The sequence below is a fragment of the Aythya fuligula genome, chromosome 6, assembly GCF_009819795.1.
Source record: "Aythya fuligula isolate bAytFul2 chromosome 6, bAytFul2.pri, whole genome shotgun sequence".
NCBI lineage: Eukaryota > Metazoa > Chordata > Aves > Anseriformes > Anatidae > Aythya > Aythya fuligula.
The window spans coordinates 20,999,771-21,020,740 of record NC_045564.1 but is presented as its reverse complement, the minus strand read 5'-3'; the positions used below and the strand labels follow the sequence as shown (position 1 = coordinate 21,020,740).

The following is a 20,970-nucleotide window of genomic DNA, read 5'->3' as shown; positions in this document are numbered from 1 at the left end:
GGAAAAGATTGAAAATCTAGAAGAATGTTAATTGTTTAAGTTCCTGAAACTCCTTTGATCAGCTTGATGACAGAAGCACATTCACTCCTCCCTGTGCTTCTAAGTTCATGCTAAGATGTGTTTTCTGCTTCTTCCATTTTGAAATAAAGCAATACATTTCCACAGACAAAGGAGAATTTCACTTCATCATACAACAAAATCTAGAATCCATTTATTGCAGCCACATTATCCTAATCAAAGGGGTAATGCAAGTCAGCTGTGCATCTTTGCCATGGGGAGGCCCTTTTAAGGGCCACCTGTATGGCAGATACCGTTTGAACTAACAAAGTCAGAAACAATTAGCTTACTCAGATAATTCTTTTTAGTGCCCAACTCTACAGTGCTAAGGAATGAGGAAATTTTTCTTCAAATGTATCATGCATTTTACATTTTCACAAAGCCAAGGCCATTTCAAATATAGATTCCTACTGCAAGTCTTTGCTCATAAAGAAGGCTTTGGGTAGTTTTGTTTTGGGTGGTTGTGTGCATGTTGATCCCCCTCCCCCCCCCAATACAGAATAAAAAATGCAAATAACAGTATCAATGTACAAGCATTAAATAGGAAAGACATCCCTAATTTTTAGTTCAACTTCATACACTTCTCTTCTTTTACCTCAAAAATAGAGATGGGTATTGTTCGGTCACAGTGAACTCCGTGACCACAGCCCATCATTAAATATATTAGCTACAGTTTCCACTTCAGCACCAAGTGAAGTTTCACGTTATTACACTTTGTGAATTTCCACAAGCCCTTAAAGTTATTTTTGACATCTTTGACTCTGATCCTGCCAACGCTCACACATATTATCTTGAGCAAACTGAAATGTATAGCATTACGCATGTGTTTGTTTGTGTGCTGTGCATCATATAAGGAATGAGGACTTCATTAATCATTTGGTACAGAAGTGAACCCCTTTGGATGTTAGGCATATGGGCTAGAAATTCTCTCCAGTGGCTTATTATCCATTGTTGTTCCAAGTGTTAATATCTCTTTTAAAATTCTTTCCTTACCCTTCCACCCTCCTACACACATCACCTCCTTTACATTCTCCTCAAATGTCTAAAAATAACTAACTATGCATATGGTCTGAGCACCACAGCCCTATACCATGTAACTGAGGAGAGAGTATTTTAGTTTGAATAGCTGACCTCACATCCATCATCAGAGATTTTTTTTTCCCATGAGTTATGTTCCAGAGCTCAAACAATCAACACACACCATGGATTTGGCAATTGCAGAGTTCTCTAACAAATTAAGCTTTGGGGGTAAATAAATAAAGACTGTGAAACCTGTGCATGTATTTTCTCCCACCTGCTTCCTCTTACATGGTAAAAAGATTTCAAATTAAAAGTTTATTCTCTTTCAAGTTTTTTGTTGTTGTTGTTTTCACATTAGAAATTTTCTGCTGGTGTTAATAAACAACAACAAAATCCAAACTTCTGATCCCCCTTGGGAACACATCAGGAACACGAGAATAAGAACTCATTCACTTAGTCAGTTTCAGCCACCAGGAACAGAACTGGAAGCACCTCATTCAACATCCCCTGTTTTTTATACCATCATGCTTGTTTTAAGTAATGCTGTACTGTGCCCCTTCTCTTTCCCCAAATAGTCAGCTAGTACAATGGAAGGGGAAGTTGAAATACGTTTGTAAAAAGTGATGTTTCAACTTAGCTCAGAGCAAGGAGAAAAGCAAGAAAAGAAAGCTGTACACCTGGGTTGATGCATCTCCCACAGGACTAGAGAAATGCCTCCAGGATTACTGTCTGTTAAGGAAGCTCCTAGGTCACAGTCTATTTTCACACCACCTAAGAGGCATGGTATTTTGGATAAAGAACAATCATTTTTACTTAGACACATCCCCCACTGTGAAATTCTAACTGTGCAAATTCAGTGGCAACAGCAATACAAATACCTTCTGTGGGTCTCATTCTACAAAGTGCTCTGCTCCAATTCTGCTACCTACTATAATCAGGTCTAGAAACATACCATAATTCAAGTTTGAAGAACAGTAAGCACAACTTAGTACTTGAAAATAAAGAGACTCAAATTTATAAAAGACAATAGAAAAAAAGGCCTTTCCACACACACTAAAGCCTATGAACCTAAGCTAAATACATGTATAAACAATTTCATTTACCATTTGAGACGAATTCACTCTGATGCATATGCCTCCTCCAAACACACCACCAGTCACACCCAGAGCACACAGCTGTAACATGGGCATGCTCACTAGCTCTTATGACCACCAGTACCTCAGATCCTGGGGCTCATCAGTAGCAGCTGATGGGTCACTCCAACCTTTTCAGGAGGCAAAGGGTACAGGGGCTGCTCAAAACCTCTTTTGCACAAGGTCTGCTGAAAGAGGGGCCCCCAGGAGATACTGCGGTAGGCCCTCACCTTTATTCAAGCTTCATCCATAGCAAGCTCCCTCAGCAATGTTCTTTGGTAGGGCTGCACTGGGCAGCACAGAAACGGAGCTGGGAGGAAAGAGGGAGAAAACTGTGAGCCACATGTGGCTTCTGCTCTCCTTCCCCTCAGATAAGGGTCACACTCCATCTCCAGGGGATGGGACTGAACCCTCAGGGCTACTCCTACCTGCCCCTGCTGTTTGGAGGGACTGCAGCTCACCATTCAGCTTCTCTCATGTCCCTGGCCTGTAACCAGCTCTTGTCACCTCCTGTTCCCTCTCACAGGGTCATTACAACCTAATACATTGCTCGTGTCCACATGTGAGAATGTTCTGGAAAGTCTCACAAGGCCTCCAGTGTTGGCTTGAGCCAGCCCCAGGGCTCCCTCAGGGCAACGGGTGCCCAGCTGCACGCCTTCCCTCACCACAGCTTCTTTGTGCCACCATTAGGGCTCGCTTCCCTCAGGAAAGCAAAAAGCCAGGGCCGCCTTTCTGCTCCAGCTACTCCCTTACTGGGAAATAAAGTCTTTTTTTTTTTTTTTTTTTTTTTTTTTTTTTTTTTTTTTTTTTTGTGTGGGAGTTGAGCCCAGACCTGTCTCCTCCACAGCTGGCCTGTTGGCCAGTTCTCCCTCAGCTGGACTCTGGGAGGTCCCACCTGCCTCCTATCCCAAGTCTGCCCGATTGCTGCCCTGGGCACAGCTGAGAGGCAGCGGCCTCTTCTCACCGCCAGGTTCAGCCCCTCTCGGGCAAACTTGCCTCTCGGGCCTGCTCCCAGGGCAGCGGCCCTGTGCCTTCAGCCTCACCTTAACATACCTGAGCGGTTCCCATGGAAACTCTGGGCTCACACGAGTGCCTAAATCAAGCATATGCTTAAATGTTGAGGAAGCTGCAACTTCACATGGAAACCACAGTTTAGCTTTTTACCATAAAGTTTAGGGGAATAATCTGTATTTTTAGTGTTCATAATAAAATTCTGTTTTGAAAATGCAGCTCACTAGTGGGTAGAATTTTCCCAAATTGCTTAAAAGATTAATAAAATAATCATCTTAGCATAGGGGGAAAAAAAATAACACAAACTATCCCTGTAAGGAAATCACTTTATTGCCTATACATGCGAATGAGCTGGTTTAATACTCAGGTTCACTGCCTCCTCTGCATTTAATCTCTTTCCTTTTATGTCCTACTCTGATTTTTTAAAAGACTTTCAGGCTTTTTTAAAATTAATTATACAAATCATTAGTATTAAAAAGGTAATATAATGGTTTCAAGAACAAGCTTCACAGACTATCTGCATATTTAATCATCTCTGCTAATAAATTTTTAATCACTCATTGAGTTCAGGTTCTTGTCTTGAAGCTTAACTTGATAACAAACCTAGCAACTGGTAGAACTAATTGGTACAGAGCAAGTGAATAATTTATAAGAGGAAAAAGCACTGGGTGTTCTAGAGGTGTGCAGAGACCACAAGTCACAGATATTTCTGGGAGGTAGCAGGAAAACAGTGGCTGGCAACAGGAATTTTGTGATACGCTGCTGACATCCAGAGGCCAACAGTCAATACTGTTCACGTATGTGAACCGGGCTGTAAAGCATGCTGTAAAGTCAGATTCATTAAGTTTTAAATATTCATGTATTTCATTAAAGTTAACATTAATTGCACTACCATACACATTGATTATGCATAGACCATAAGTGTTTAACCTCTGAAAGCTTGCGAGTATGTTCAAGTAATGGGGTATGTCCCATATTCAAGGATTTCAGTGAAATCTATGGCTACAAAGTTTACATTAAAAATTAAATGCATTGCAGTACTAAAGAATAGTAGTTCCAAATATCCGAACAGCAATAAAATAATTATTTTACTAACCAAATAAAAATTGATGTAAACTACACGTTGATTTGTATTATAGGTTGCTTTTTAAAATAAAGTGATAAAGATAACAAAAACTATATGAGACTTACTAATAAATGCTAGATCGATTTGCAAGCTACGTATATTAAACAGTTAAAACTTGGAATTTGTGGCTGAGTAGTTTTAATTTAGGTGAAGATGACTACCTTCTAAACAATATAGCACCAAAAAAAAAAAAAAAAAAAAAAAAAAGCTATTCCCTTAAAATAAGTTGGTTTGTATCTTAGAATTAAATGCCCCAAGTCTATTTACACTACAGAGTAATTCTACCCCCAGGGTAGCACAAAATGCTATAACTGTGTAACCAGAATGTAACAGAGAATATTTGACAGAAATGCAATTATTGAAAGACCACACTTCTAGTTAGTTACATATGTAATCCTCTTTTATTTAATGGGTTAAAGCTCTCTCAAAACATTTAGTTTGACGAACTGAAGGCTCGCTACATGTCAAAAAATTCATTAAGTGACTTAATAAGATTGTTATGTTAAAACATTCAGAAGTTTAAAAATGTCATTTAATGTAACCTTAATTCTGGCTGTATATGTATATGTATTATGAAACACCAATGAATTAACTTTTAATCTCCTTTGAGCCAAAAAGATTTTGACTGGAAACTAAGGCACAAAGGGCATGGCCAACAAATACAATGGCAAACTTCAGAGCAATCTCTAAACTAGCTCACATCTTGAAGAGCATACCCGTGCAGGGCTAATTACCCCAGATAAAACGACGTGCTTGCAGTTACACTGCTTCTGGTATCTCTGCATGTCAAGCTTATCTCTTCCTGGTACTGCACTACACAGATATACTCACAGAAGCCTAAAATTTTAAATCAGAAGAAAATATGGAGTGTTTTTCAAACTTGGTTGCTTTGACATTGATTTTTCCCCAATTAGTTTAAGGCTATAGATTCTGACCTTCCCAAAAGTAAAAATATATCTCCTTCTTACGTAATAAATAAATAAATAAACCTTTCCAAATATCAATTGCAATTAAAAAAAAAAAAAAAAAAGAGTTCTTAAATCCTCTATGAGCTAGATATAAAATTGTCCATATTTTATAGAGAAGCAACTGTTAAGAGACAGATAGACCAGTCTGCCCAAAATAGTACTGATTTTCTCCCTGAGCTGTTAACAACTCCTGATTTGCCAATTTTCTTTGTGAAGGTGGGCACCGAAGTGTAGTATTACTAATTACAAGCCACAGTAACATACTAAAATTTTGTTTAAACAGCATTGCTTACACCCTTAAAGAACTTTATGTTCAAACATATCTTGTGTGATATAATAAAAAACCTCGCCATTTTTCTGACAAGAAAATACTAGTTGCTAGCAAGGATCTTTTAAGCCATATATCAACCACCTGTACCATTTAGCATGTTTTAAAGTAGTCTGAAATATCAAAGAGGTTTTTCTGGGGTGTGGTGTATTGTTTTGTTTGCTTATTTGAAATTAAGACTATTTCCTCCATATTTCTTCCTTCTGTAATACTGAAATGAAGAGGTAGCCTGTTAAGTGATTTACACACCAGCCAAGATTATATTGGTTTAACTGTTTTGTTTTTCTAGGGCATAGTCATAAACAACCAAACAGTTCAGGAAATGTATGCAGATTCAAAAAAAAAAAAAAAAAAAAAAAAAAGGTATTTTATTCTCAGCAAGATTTCAGTTTATATTTTAATTCAAAGAACTGTCAAAATGCAGGAGTACCACTTTACAGAGCAAGAGTGCTTTGAATACTTGCCAGTTAAAAACCCTTTCAAATGTCCAAAACCCATGCTCATTAAGCAATACTTCATTATAAATGTTTTTTGTTTGATGGTGGGGGTTTTTGTTTGTCTGTTTGTTTTTGTGTGTATGTTGTTTCTTCCTATTTCACTCATTAAAACTGAAAAAACAGGTGAGGATTCTTGATGGCTGATGTCCTTCCAGTACATGACATACTCCTCACATTTACCTTTCCAAAAGTAAAAAGGTACTCACTGAGTGGTTAGCTTCACTACCAATGATAGCAGCAAATACAAGTAGAAATGATGGCAAAGCTTTCACATGTCCAAGTAGACTAGAGTATACAACTCAATTCATTTCTTGGAAAATGATCTAAAAAACAGGGATGCAGAGGAGAAAATTCCTCCTTACTCTATACAATCTCTGAAATAATACAAGACCTCAGAAATAATCCCATTGCTAAACTAAATCTGAAGAGGCTTTAATTAAAACTACATTTTTGTAATTACAATTTGAAATTATATTCAAGGTTTAAGAGTTAAATTCATTAGACTGTGAAGAGTTTTACAAGGCATTTCTAATGTAATGAGCTCAGACACCACATATGTTGCATCTTTGGTACACGTTATGAAGAGTTGCTTTTTTAATGAGCTTTAAAAACTGTATTTGCATACCAGAGGAAAAGGTCAGTGATGTGTGGATCAAGTCAGTAAATTAAGTATCACAGCATTACGTTATTATGATTGCCTTCCACAGGCATACAATAACTAAACTATAGGCTGTAGTTACCATACTATTCTAATGCACCCATCTATGCAACCTTGTCAGCTTACGTGCACTTGCGATGCTGTGTCTTGGGTCCATCTTACAAAGTCCTTCAGCCAGGCTTCTTTCGCCTTCATTCTCCACCAGTTCCAACAGCAGAACAGCTGGTGTGTCTAACAATCAGAGAATCAAAGCAATCAAAGGACAGAGGGGCCATATTTAGCATGATGAACCATCTCTAACCACTACTTTCCATTACAGCCTTTACCTCAGGGCCAGGTCCTGAACCCTCATAACAAGATCAAACAAAGGGAAACAGCAATCATCAGGACAGGGAAACAACTTTCATTCCAAGCCCCATTTCACTTAAGACTTTGTACAAGAATGCAGCACTATCATCCCTCTTTCAAAATAGATACCAAAAGTATTTTTAATGCCACAGTCCAAAATTTCTCTCACTCTACCTTAATAGCTAGCTCTTTATAGTTGGAGTGTTAGATATTTTGTAATCCCTAAAGACTAGTTAACTGGTAGCTATTCTGAAATGTGTCACTCTGTGATAAATAATAAAATAAGCCAAGAACCAACTGCAGATAGGCTCTAGCCAGTTTTTCAGCAAGAGTAAAGTTCATTGGATTCACCTTTATTTGTTCATTTCAAGGGCCACTGAAGTTGACTCCCTTCTCAGCTCTGAAACAATCCACAGCACTTAACAGGTCTGTGTGTGGGCACGTGTTAGAGACTGTAGGTGTATGCTATAGGTGCACATACGTAGGTGAACCATTTTATGCATATTTATACATATCACAGCCAAGTGACACCCCACAGCTCTGTGTAAAGGTGTCAATCTAGTCATTAGATTAGAAAAAAAAAAAAACTTTTAAAGTATAACATCAGAAATTGCACAACTCAATACAGTGGATCAGTTACAAGCAGCTTTAATGATTTTTCACTTTTTGTATGATTATCCTCAAAGTAGCATTCAAAAATATAGTGCAAAATATTTATTCATTTTATTTACAAATCAAATGTGCAGTTCTGCCTCTCCTTACCACAGTAAATGTAATTCTTCCATGTGATGAACAGAAATTATGAGAAACATTTGAAAGACAAAGTTCATTTTAAACCCAAGAACAATCAGTTATATTTTTGTAGAAGTTGCACAATATTTTTTTTAAAAATTGTTTTCAGTTGGGAAAAAAAAAGAAAAAGAGTCCAGGCAACACTAAAGAATTACATATGAAATAACGTTTTTTAAAACATAGTTATTTTGCTTTGACAATCACAATGCAAAATTCTTACCTATACAGATTTTTTTTTTTTTTTTTTTTAATTTGGTAACTAAAACTTAGAATCTTTACAATGTAATGCTTTTTCACTTCTTACTATAGAAATTGCCTTGAGGGAAAAAAGTGTTCTAGTATCTTCCTCTGCCTTTGATGAAACAACAGATGCTTTGGTTAAAGAGCAATTCGTGCGCAATAGTGTTTTAACTTGCAAGGCAGTACTCCTTTATTAAGTTGGTAGAATTCCACTAGCTGGATGAGATCAGTAAATCTGGTCTGACCATCATCAAGGGTATAAAATATCTTTCCATCATCTTCCAACTGTAAAAATGGAAAAACAAAATAACATCAAATCCTCTTTTGATATGGTATTTCTTCATGATTAGAATACTTGTTTGAGAAATCTTCATGGAGAACAAGGTATTCATAATCCTATGACTATGGAGAGAAGGGAAAATAAGTTGATCAAACATAAAAAGATCAAAAATAAAGAACAAAAATCATGTATTCTTTATCTTTCTCTCTAAGACAGGTACATGCCTAAAAGGAAGTAATAGTTTAGTAAGTAACAGAATACTCCTTTATTTTATGACTTTGCTCTGGAATGATAGCTAGAGTTAATATAAATATGGAGTTTTTACAAAATGACAACAAACAAGCTGCAACTTACTCATAGGTTTCACCTTTTGCTCAACTCACTATTCTGTATAACTTCTACATTTTATATCACTTATTTTTTAAGGTGCAATGTGGCTACACACTAGTGCATTGGTGTACTGGACGAAATGTCTATCACAAAAGTAACATGCTTGATGTAGTAATATGTCGTGTAGGAGAAGGAACTGCTGCTGCTCCAAATGCACATGCCGGAATAGATACAGGAGAAAAAGAAGAAATGCCAAAATATACCTTGAAAAACAACCTGTTCTAGATTACTGAACATTAGCTCTTGCACAATCTGTATTGCATTGCTACTACATACTGTTCTCAATGCGTTTCCTCTTCTGTTGATATATCCAATATCAAGAAGCTTCAGCACAAGAGTATTAATATAAATAGGTAAGAGGGTAAAAAAATATTTTATTTTTTTTAAAGAAGAGGGGAAAGAAAAAGATATTTTACAAGACCAAAAGAGTAGTGAATAGAACACCCTGAAATTGTGCTAGCACAGAGCAATAGATGCTGTGCTAGGAAAAGATGCAACTATCCTACTTAGTACATGGAATGGAGAAGATGCAATTATCTCTTACCTGTAATTAAGATTCCTCATCTGAAGCAACTGTTGAACTGCTTATGATTCCTGATTATTCTACCCCTCCCTTTCTACCATGTCTGGAAGTTGTTTGTAATTTTTTTTCAGACTTTGGTCAATCCAGGTCAAACACTTCTAGTTTAGGAATTATCAATGTGTGCATGTGTAAGCTCCTGTGTTCCATCAGAAAAACAAAAAATGGATTAGCATCCACTGAACTTTGTTTATGCATGCAATTTTCCTGCCAACACACTGAAGACAAGAAAGAGTTGAGGATTCAGACTTCTGTTGACCAGACTTCATTTTTATGCTTTTTCCCTGCTCCAAGTCATTCCCATACCTTGAAGTGAATACCAGACAGATTGCTAATTCTCTGAAGAAAGTAAACAGCGTTTTGCAAAGTAAAAGCTCCTACTACAGTTATGTTGCCCAGGAACCTAACATCTTCTGCAAGCTAGGAAGGCTGCAATGAGAGAGCATTTATGAGAAAAGGACAGTCCCAGAAACAGCTGTATATGTATTATTCTTCAGTCCCATGGACTAAAGAACAGCTAGTTTCAGGACAGACGACAGTGAAATTGATTTCTATTAGCTTAATGTACTAAAATTGAAGAATAAATTTAAGATATCAAGTTCTCTAATTTTCACAGTATGGGATCTCAAGTGTTTCCTAAAGATTTTCTTTCCAACTTTTAAAACTCAGTTCCCTGCTACCTACCTCCAATACTTGTACGTTACCAGTGTTAACACGACACATGTATTAATGTAGGTGAAACGATCTAGCAGGGTGTACACCCTGCTGGGGACATTTTCAACTTGAAGTAAACTAAATGTAAGGGGGAAAAATCATTGAGAGACTGCATTTTTTTTTACTTAAAAAAAAAAAAAAAAAATCCGGAGTGCTATTTCTTTATTAACATTGAGGGGGAAAGTTTATCTTTCCTTCCCCATGGAGGGAAAAAGGCAAGATTTTGGAAGAACAGTAAGATCTGAAGTTCCAGAAAGTAACCTTGATCTCCAACTAATATGCTATAAACTTACTGCAGTAGCACAAAAAAAAGTCTCGGTTCTTAGAATTCTTCATTTAGAAAATCATATGCAACTAGAAGCATAACTTTTTTTTCCTCAAAAATATTTTTCTGAACTCCTTAAAGAGTATTGTTCTAGTAAAAACCAAGCAAGCAGTAAGTCAGCATACCGGACGTGGCATAAGGGGATAAGGGACTGAAGGCTACTGGAAGTTACTTTACAAAAAGGAATTGAAACGTGCATATATATGGAGAAATAACAGTTTCCATACTCACATTCTCTCCCTCTGGATTAAGTTGTACTTGTTGCAGATTTCCGGCCTCCCTCCAGCTACCCCCTACCCCCCCCCCAATAACTAGCATGGGATAAATTGCTTTACAAAAACAATCAAATTTTCCTTAAAATCAGACAATTTTTACATTAAAGTGATACAGGTCTTTCAGACCTCAGCTCTGAGATACGATCTGTAGACTGTCAAAACAGATTCCCCATTTCTCCACAGGTCCTACATCAGTAGAGCAAAGTTTTAGCAGGCACATGTATAATTAATTCCTCAAATGCACTGCTTGCATCTGCAAAAGAACACTAGAATTGACCAGATCTTTTTTTTTTTTTTTTTTTAAGTGAAGAGAAGAATCATACAGGTCCATAGCAAACTGAAGACAAGTGCAGCTTCCTGCCACATCTGCTCTTAAAGAAAAAAGGGTTTGTTTCCTGATAAGAAAAAGTGGTCTCTTGAATTTGAGACTTACATGACATCCCAATGAAGCAGAGTCATACAGTATTTGTACAGAGTTCAGAAAGGTTTCTAAACCATACGACAGCTATCCTAAAGTAAATACAAGAAGCGACCACAGTCAATAGAAACACAGAGATCTTAAACCTGGGATTCTGATCACTGAATATATGCTGACGCTCACAAAGGAACTAGGGCATAGCTGTCACTTTTGGATGAAGGGCTCCTGCAATGCTTGTAATTAATGAAGCAAAAGTCCTGGACAATTCTTTTACTTGACATTGATTCCCTCATTTTCACATTACAAATAATGCAAAAATGTTTCAGTCTTATTCTACAGGAAAGTTTTGTTTTTGTTTTGTTTGTTTTAAAGCCCTAGATAAGGAATAAAGAAATTCTGTGAATCGACTACATACATTTCTCCTGAGAAACAGCAGAATCTCCCAGATACTTCAACAGGAATAAACAGAGGCTCAAGTATTATTTGGCTTGGAAGAAAGGTTCTCGTCAAGATAGAAGAAAAAGCTACAGGTATTCTCTACTCTCAAGCATCTGTGGCTAAAATAGATAATGCTAAACTGTTTCTTTCCTCAACAGAAGCAATCTGTAAAGAAAACTGTATAAACCTCCTTTGGAGGGAGTGGAAAGGATTGGGAAAGCCAGCCATTCGGACAGTAGAATTGGATTATATCGTCAAGGAAAACTGATAAAAATATGACTTCAATTTAGGAAATTTCAGCTTGCCTGTATGTAACTGAACTAAATAAACATATCAGGTTTTTGTTACAATCGTCCCCCTGAAGAAGGCAAGGACATGAATATACCACAATAGCATAAATCATGAAAAGAGGAAAACAGAAGTGTTTGACCCAAAATAAAAGTGAGAAACTTTTAAACAGATGATTCAGTGATACACACACGCAGAGGTCATGGGCAGTCCACCTAAGCTGATGAATAAAAGACAATATAACTTTCATTAAAATACAATTTTCATGCCATCATGGTTGCTTCTATTCCAGTTCCAACAGATTTGTGCATTTATTCAAGGCGATTTATAGGTAAACAAAAACATAGGATTACATAGTACTAGTCAAGCTTTGTAATAAATCAAACGGCAAAGCTCGAAAATGTTCAACTTTAGAATATTTATGATTCATAGCAACATAGCGATACAGGTATCAGGTATTATGTTTATTATCATCTGTACAGCAGGGAAAAAAAAAAAAAGACGAAAAAACAACTACAAACTATAACAATTATTTGACTGTATTGGCTTACAACAGTATATTGAAAATTTTACTTACGGGTACAATTTGAAAATGCTTTATTTTTAATCCATGACTCAATGACAATACAAATGTTTTGGGGTTACTTTGGCTATCACGGACCAAGAATACCCTAAAAGAGATTGAAAATTTTCACATTAAGGTTCACTCTGGAAAGCTTTGGAAATACCCAGTTAAAATTGTTGTACATTTAAAACAGTAAGTATTGTGAGAAGCAGAGATAATCTTAATTACAAAAATTATGCTTTTAATCATTATTTCTTTGAAAATGTGTCACTTGAAATACTTTTCTTAAATTCTTCTTCACCTTGTCTATTATGTGAAAAATATGCATTTTCAGAATGAATGACACTGTAGGCGTTAGTTTTACACTGCATAGAATTACAATACATCTCTTCAGACAGAAAAGCACTCTCAAAGTTTGTGCCTTGAAGAAAATTTTTCCTTGGACTCTGACAGTCACCTAAATCACAAGTTTTATAGGGAAAACTTGAAAGGATGTTCAACAGGAAGTTTACAGAAAAGGTAATGCAAGGCATACCAGAATACTTTCCACATCTGGCCCATATTCATAAACGTACACTCAAATCTGCACACTGATAAAATTCTCACGGAGACAGAACTACAGTCTATACATTACAGCATAGTTACTGATAACACTGTCAATGGCCAGCACCGTCACTGCAAGTAGTTCACTGATTCCAACCAGATTATAGACATAGTTTTGCCATAATCCTGGTATGATAATCTGATGCAGATGAAGAATGAATACCATTTCATTGAATCACTGAGTTTGGACTACTGGCAGAGAAGAACAATTTGGAGGACAAAGGGAAGTACCTGATTCACAGCTTTGTAGTGGAGAAACTGAACGGTTTGTACTATGCAGGTCTGGAACAGGTATAGTTAACAAACGTATCACAAAAGGGAAATGGAGGGACAGTCATTGGCAAGAGTTCTCCTCTTTCAGGAGGAAAAACAAATGGGCAAAGTAGACTTGCAGGTGTCAACCAAGTGAGTGCTAGTCTCCTCTTTTGTCCAACCATCTACCAGGAACGAGAGCACAACAACTATATGAAAATCAAGGATATTTTTTTTTTTTGGGGGGGGGAGAGGAAAAAAAAAAAAAAGAAAAGACAACAAAGTCTTTCAGTGAATTTTCACAAACTAACAACAAAGATCCAAACTACTGGGTATTCTTAAAATTTTGAGGATTAAATGAGTTTTATTTTTACAACAGAAGTAAGAAAATACCTGGAATTAAGAAATTTGGAGTTCATAATCATTAGTATTTCTATCAAAAAAAAAATTATGTTAATTCTGAATTCTGATACTAATTCAGTTTTAAAAGATGGATAATTGTCAGCCCCGCATAGGGCTAGGAAAATAAGGACAAATAGTTCTCAATACACTCAGACTCTCCTAATAAGCTCTCTCTCACCACCTAGTGGCCTCTCACCCCTTTCCAGGACTTGAATTAATTTTTTCAAAGTAGTCATCCCTTGCATAAACTTAAATCTTTTTTTTTTAAGTTTGTCATTAAGACCTGGTCTTTTTTTAATTCAGGAAAAAAAAAAAAAAAAAAGACATTATAAGAATGTGACACTTTCCCAATATACAAAATGAGTTCTCTAAACCCAAATATGGTATGGTGATCCACATTAAGCAATACACAAAGTAATGACATAGCATAGAAAAGAAAATGTATGTCGATTAGGATTTATGTTCCCATTTATCATTTCTTTTGAAGCCTACTTTCCTACTTTTTTGTTGTTTGTTTGTTTGGACAGGAGAGATGAGCAACATTTCTTCTCCTTCACATAAAAAAGATCTTTATTTACTCTTTCCTAACTCTATCCTAACAGAACTACTTTAGCCATTGAAGAACCTTTTAAAACATTATTTTATTACAAAGAAAGGACTGTACTTCATAGAATTTTAGGAATATTGGTTGGAAGGGAGCTTTTTAGACATGCTGGATGATTCAAAAAAACTGTTCCTTCATAAACATATAAGAAATTCTCTGAACGACCAATTGAATTTTGTCATGACCCTTTTGGTAATGCTATTATCCAATTCATCTATTGAGTATCAATTAGTTTCCAATCCTGTCAACCACTTATCACTGAAAAGTCTTCAAACATAAGAGGATGAAGTATGAAATCTGCAATGTTGCTACACAAATGCCTTTAAGCATGTTTCTTCTACATCTGAACAGTAGATCCGAAAATATTATTCCTTCGTAGCACACCCTGAAAGATAGTTGTCTGTAATTCTGTCATTAAGTTATTCTACTACTAGGAATTCTGCAGATTCTTTACTCCTTTATGTAAGTCCCTTCACCTTCCATAAGCCAACATGAACAGTGCATTTGTTGGTACATATGATATTACAGAGGCCCTATCACCTGCTGTCATACATGCAAGAGATTGCCCTGCTTGGGATCATTTTTCTATCTCTAAAACACCTTAAAAAGCTCAGCTTGGATTTTTTTTTTCCTCAGCAGAAACTAAAATCTTATTACTCCCATGAAAAACTTCTGTATTTATGGTGCTAATTCATTCTTTCAGCCCTTTTTCTTTTCTTTTAAAGAGCAAAGCATTTTTCACAAGCTGTAATGTATTTGTGTCTTCATTGTATCTCAGGAGTATGCCAACATATGATTGCTCATGTTCTAATCAATTCTAAACAATCCACTCAAGAGTATCATCCTCATCAAGATCACCATATGTATGTGTGAATAGATCCAAGAATATACCATAAACAACACTATATTAAGCAAGTATTTCTTAATACCTAGCATGATATTCACGTTCTCATCTCAAATGCTATTGCTGCTTATTCCCCAGGTCTACTTGGCTTCATTTAACAATATCTATGTAGCCACTGACATACACTGAAAGATTCATCAAGTCCTAGAATGACATACTGCTCAGACATGTAGATCATCCCCATGTCCCATCTCTCTCTTGGAACAAATGCAAAAATGAATGCAGAGTACAGAACATTTTCAGGGTGATTACCCAGGCTTAAAAACAAGACCCCTGAAATTTAAAAAATAAAAAAGTCCAAATATCCATCCTTGCTGAGTATGGTTATCTTTGTCTTCCCTTCCTTCCCATCTTTTTTCTTTGTTTTCTAGAACCCTTTCCACAGATGTAGTAAACAGTATTAAAGTACGCTTAATCTAAAACTGAAGGAATTTAACCAGTTACCTGGCTACAGGTACCTAACTGGAAACAGACAGAGAAATGCACAAGTTTCATAGAATAAGTCATTGAATAAAAAAGGCCCATGTGTACATTTAATACAGCATTAGGGATAAAAAAACAGAAATGAAAAATAAGATTTGAACATGAAATGCATACCTGGTCATTTTTATTTGAATTAATATTTAAATGACGGAAAAAATAAACATGAATAGTCTTACCCTAGTATTTATTGTTTACCATTAAGGGATAGTACAATTCTTACTCATTTCACAAGTAAAAGCTTTTTTTTTTTTCAATGGTTATCCCTGCATAGTTCATGTTGGAATAAGGTTAGGCAATGTTTTTATGGTTTCCTTCATTCTTTCATCACTAATAAGAGACACAAAAAACACTGGTGCCAAAATTGACAGTTCACAGAGAATATTGTGCAAATACAGAGCTCAAGTGCTTGGCTCTGAGTGGACGCAAGTAATCTGTCAGTGACAGAATCAAAGTGTTAGATCACCATTTTATTGCTTCCAGAAGACATAAAATAGAAACCAACTGATCCCCAGATAGCCCTATATAAAAGACATTTTATTTCTATTAGATAAGTGCAAAATCTTTCTTCCTCTGTCTCCCCCCGCAATAAAAAGTACATGAAAATAGCAGTTGTTGACTAGAAATGTGTCTCCGAAGAGTTATGTAAAGAATTAGCTTACCCATCTACAAGTCCATGCTGCAAAATAAGTCTCTGAGCTTCATCTCTAGAGATTTTATGATGAAACCAAGACTGAGATCTGTGTATAGCTGGAGAAATAAAGATCTTTAAAAAACATATTGAATTTATTGAAACAACCAACTATTGCATTTTTCTGTACTGAATTAACTCACACATACCCATGTTAGACATGGCAATAGGACTACCATGTGAGTTGAGTCGCAGACACCCTCTCCTCTGTGTGAGAGAAAAGTAAAGATTATTTCAAATCTTTTTTGTTAAAATCAAAAAAAAAAAAAGTACTCTGATAAAATGCTTATACCCGCCATGCTAATCCTTCTTCAACTGCAACTGAAAGGACTTCCATTGGATTTTCTATAATTCTGCTTCTGTGTCCTGAGAAATCCATTGCTACTAAAGAATTTTCTGAAATACTTCTCTGCAACAAAGAAAAATACATTTAGTGGTTGGGTTTTTTGTTTACTTTGTTTTTTTGTTTTGTTTTTAAGATCTATGTTTTACGAATGAGTTTCTGAGAAAACATTGCATTTTATAAATGGTGTTTCAAATATCTGCAGCATTTCCCATCACAGCCAAACTCATTACACCCTAGGGAACATTTGTAACTCCTGTATTCTACTATAAAACTCAATTTTACAGTTTGGCAGGACAAATCATGTCTTTGCGTTACTGTGATGGACAACAAATACATCCCTTTACCATAAATTCTATTTATACTTGTAACTATAACTATCCTTTTGCATGTTTAGGATAAGTTAGGACAAGCTAGGATACATTTAGAAAGTTGTCCAAGTACCAGAAAAAAAGAAAATGCAAAATTATTATGCATAATCATCTTATAAACAAAGACTTAAATTATTTTGCTATGGCATAAATTCATGCATCTTCTATATAAAGTTTTGCCCAAAGTTTACCAGATTTAACCACTGGAAAAAAGCCATTTCTATGGAGATTAAGTTTTATCTTAATACTTCCCTTCAAGCTCTTAACTATCACAGAACAAGCACAGACATAACAGTTATGGAATCTAATACTTTTTAAAAAAAAAAAAAAAAAAAAAAAAAAAGTTTGTCTTTTTTCCTCATAGTAAAAACAAAAACAAAAAGCATTTCATGTTTGACAAAACAGTCATAAAGCTCACCAAAACAGTTGCCAGAAATCCAAGTTTATAAAATCAAGTTTAATACCGATTGTAATGTCTCAAATGTTCACTGGCACTGGTAGATCAAATAATTAAAAGAACACTCTAGTGTTCTGTAAGTGAAAGTAACATCTAGAACATAGGAGGCACAGAGTTCTGTAGGGTTAACAAAACTTTTCAGTCCAAAACCTGTTTAGCTCCTGTTTAGTTACAAGCAGATTCTTCTAGCATGAATATAACTCAAAATGGAATCATAGTGCATTGTAACTGTTGACACTGTAGTCTAAGGTGAACCTGAGTAACTGTAACCTGTAAAAAACTTTGCAAAAGCAACAGAGAAGGGCAAAGAAAGAGAAATGGTGTTTCTCTAGGAGAGTGCAGGAACTCCTTGCAGCTGACTTGGTTGTGAATTATTCAGAAATGAAAGTGATTCCTCTATGAAGTGCATACATTAGCTTAAGCACTTAATTCCTGAGCTTAATTCACCAGTTATACACAAGTACAAAAAATGTACCAGGCTTAATACCAGTTATAGATTCCGCCTGCATTAGAATTTACATGAGCTATATGCATGCAGCAGTGTAAGAAGAGAGAGAATCAATAATAGCTCCAAGACCCATTATAAAGGCAGCAGCTGGCTATCGTTAGCTTCTTATTACAGACAATAAAAACATGGTCAGTATATTAAGTGCAATTTTGAAAGCATGCTTATTAGCAATATCATAAAACAGCATTTTTGTGAATATCCATAATGACAAATGTATATCTTAGGTGCTTTAACATCAAGAACTACCATAAATGCTCAAACACCATAAATTCATCATCACAAGTTCTGGAAACAAGCTGTTTTTACCCAGTTTAGCCAATGAAAAGCATGAAGTGACATAGTGATATAAATCACTCACAAAAAAAAAAAAAAAAAAAGATTCAAAGAACTGGGATATATATGTGTGTGTGTATATATATATATGTATGTGTGTATATGTATGTATATATACACACACATATATATATAGATACACACACATATATATATAGATATATGGGATATATAAATATAAGATATATTAAAGAAAAGGACAACCTGATCCCCAACTATCTGACTAAGGAGATGGACACAGCATCCAGTATAGGGTGCTGTTCCTCCTAAACCTAGTTCTGCCAAGTTATGGTGTTCCTCTGAAGTCCATTCTATACTACATCAGATGAAATCCGAAGTAAGTATTAAACCACTTTCGAGGGAAAAAAAAAAAAAAAAAAAAAAAAAAAAAAAAAAAACACTGTATACTGAAAAGGATTTGTTAAAGCTTCTGTATTCATCCTTTACAGCATGTGTGACCTTAAACACTTTGCTTCTTTTTTAATGCATTTATAGTTCTCCTTCACTTTTTAAATTCTTTTTTACATTCTCTTTGACAGTGATAATAAGCCAGTAAACTCCCAAAATACTGAAGATTTGACAAAGGGGAAAAAGTCTCTTAAATTGGTCTAAACTACTCATTTTGCATTAAGTAAATTAATTAATTAGCTCTCTAGTCTGTCCTGAGGTCCCTAAAGATTTCAGCAAGCATTCACATGTACAAAGATTTGCAGGATCAGGTCAGTAGTGTAACTGACAGAAGTCACTTAAAAATAGCATGATGGCAGAAACAAAGTATTTATTCATGGAGCTACTGTGGGACATACCATGGGTGTTATATTCAAAGGGCTGCAGCCACTTCTACCTTGATATGGTTGCATGTAATTCTGATACAGCTGCATCCCATACTAAAACCAGAAAATAAGATGGTTAGCATTTTAAACTATAAACCTAAGTCAATAAACCTTTCTTACTTGCTTTTTTGTTGTGTTTTTTTTTTTTTTTTTTAATCATTAAAAAGCAGGGACAAATGCTGGTAGGATAAGGAAACACACAACAATGTCATTGCTGTTGCCTTCCTAAATGTATACTCTGCATTAAATTCTGACTATTTAATACACTAACATTTGCCTGTTTTGTCACAGACACTTTTTAAAAATATTTTTAAAGTTCCCATCTTGTGTATTCTTGTAGTTTTGTTCAACATCACCAACAGTCTCACAAAATTCAGCCAGGTTATACATGCTTAATCTTAAATTTAAATGTTTGCAGGACTCCATTGAGACATCATCCCATCCCCTAAAATGATTCCAGCAATTTAGTCTGTCCCTGTTGGGATGAATGTTCAGCTTTCATTGTACAAAATTGATACTGCTATTTTATGGGAACCTGGAATTATGTTACTTCTCTAAATCACAAGATCAGAATTTCACATAGTAAACTTAAGCAATAAGTTAACTCCACACAGAAAAATTACCTTAAGCAACCTAATTGCTGTCATCCAACAGGTCCTACTTTGCTCATCATCTGCACAGAGCTGTTTCAGGTCTCTGGTTCCTCCTGATTTGTTAGGCTAGAAGGCCACAGCACATTTTTTTTAGCATTAATGCATATCTTGAAGATAATACCTGTTGAAATAAAAGCCACTAATTCTCCTATTTTATAACAGACAGCTGAACATTGTTTTCAAAAACCTTAAAGAAACTTAAGCTTACCTAAAAACTGTGGCTTGCTTTAATATGTATCAGAATGATAAGCTTGTACCTTAAAGCAGAATCCATAGTTTGTTGGTGCTCCAGAAATCTTTTTGCCTGTCAAAGACATGTACATATCACTATTGCTGAATTCACAGAAAAACTGCAGATGCCTTGGCTCCTAAAAAGAAGAGCAATGTAATACAGTTAGACTATTTTTAGCTAGCCTCTCCAGATAAAAAACTCAGAGTAGCGTACTAGTTATTCTAACCCAAAATACAGTCATATCTCAGTTTTAACTGTGAAATTGTCTCAAGAAATCTAGAAAGAGGCAATGCAAAATTCACTTCCTAATGCAGAGGAAAAACACCTTATAAACTAGGCAGAGTTCACTCTTCCAGAGAGAGGGGGGGGGAAAAAAGTACAAGTGATATGATTTCTGGGAAAACATCCGTTACATTCAAGATGCAGTAAAAGTAGTAGTCAGAAATTTTGAGTGCAGTATAGTTTTCAAGCATCAAAATAAAACATACTTTCAGAATTTGAAAAAAAATAATAAAATAAAAACACTGTGATAATTACTTTCCAGTAGTATTTCTAACCATTATCTCCATCCTCCCAATGAATTAGGTCAAGGAAGAAAAATAAATATATATGTTGAAGAATGAAAAAGCATCTCAATGAGTACTCTGGCATCTAACAGAAAATTCAAAAGAATGAAAAGCATGTGTTTACATGGTTTACATAAAAGGTGTCTTATCTCTAATGTATCCTGTTTAACACAGTCAGGTTTAAGTACTGACAAAAATTTCAACTAGCAAAATGAAAAACAGTGACAGACTTCAAGAACTCTAAAAATCTTCCAATATAATCCTTTTATACATATGCTCTTGTATAA

The 20,970-nt window shown here is 35.4% G+C and overlaps 1 protein-coding gene across 1 annotated transcript in view; it reads right to left on the bottom strand.

Moving 5' to 3' along the window:
• Positions 1 to 8,136: 8,136 nt before the first annotated feature.
• The window catches only part of GRB14 (growth factor receptor bound protein 14), a 64,158-nt gene continuing 51,324 nt past the window's right edge, over positions 8,137 to 20,970 (bottom strand). Inside the window, exons 7-14 of the mRNA XM_032190023.1 lie at positions 20,143 to 20,253; positions 19,856 to 19,951; positions 19,206 to 19,286; positions 16,680 to 16,796; positions 16,537 to 16,594; positions 16,359 to 16,446; positions 12,464 to 12,557; positions 8,137 to 8,463 (exon numbers count right to left, since the gene is read on the bottom strand). Of these exons, the coding sequence (XP_032045914.1) occupies positions 8,317 to 8,463; positions 12,464 to 12,557; positions 16,359 to 16,446; positions 16,537 to 16,594; positions 16,680 to 16,796; positions 19,206 to 19,286; positions 19,856 to 19,951; positions 20,143 to 20,253 (792 nt within the window). The 3' untranslated portion in view covers positions 8,137 to 8,316. The remainder of the gene's footprint in view (positions 8,464 to 12,463; positions 12,558 to 16,358; positions 16,447 to 16,536; positions 16,595 to 16,679; positions 16,797 to 19,205; positions 19,287 to 19,855; positions 19,952 to 20,142; positions 20,254 to 20,970) is intronic.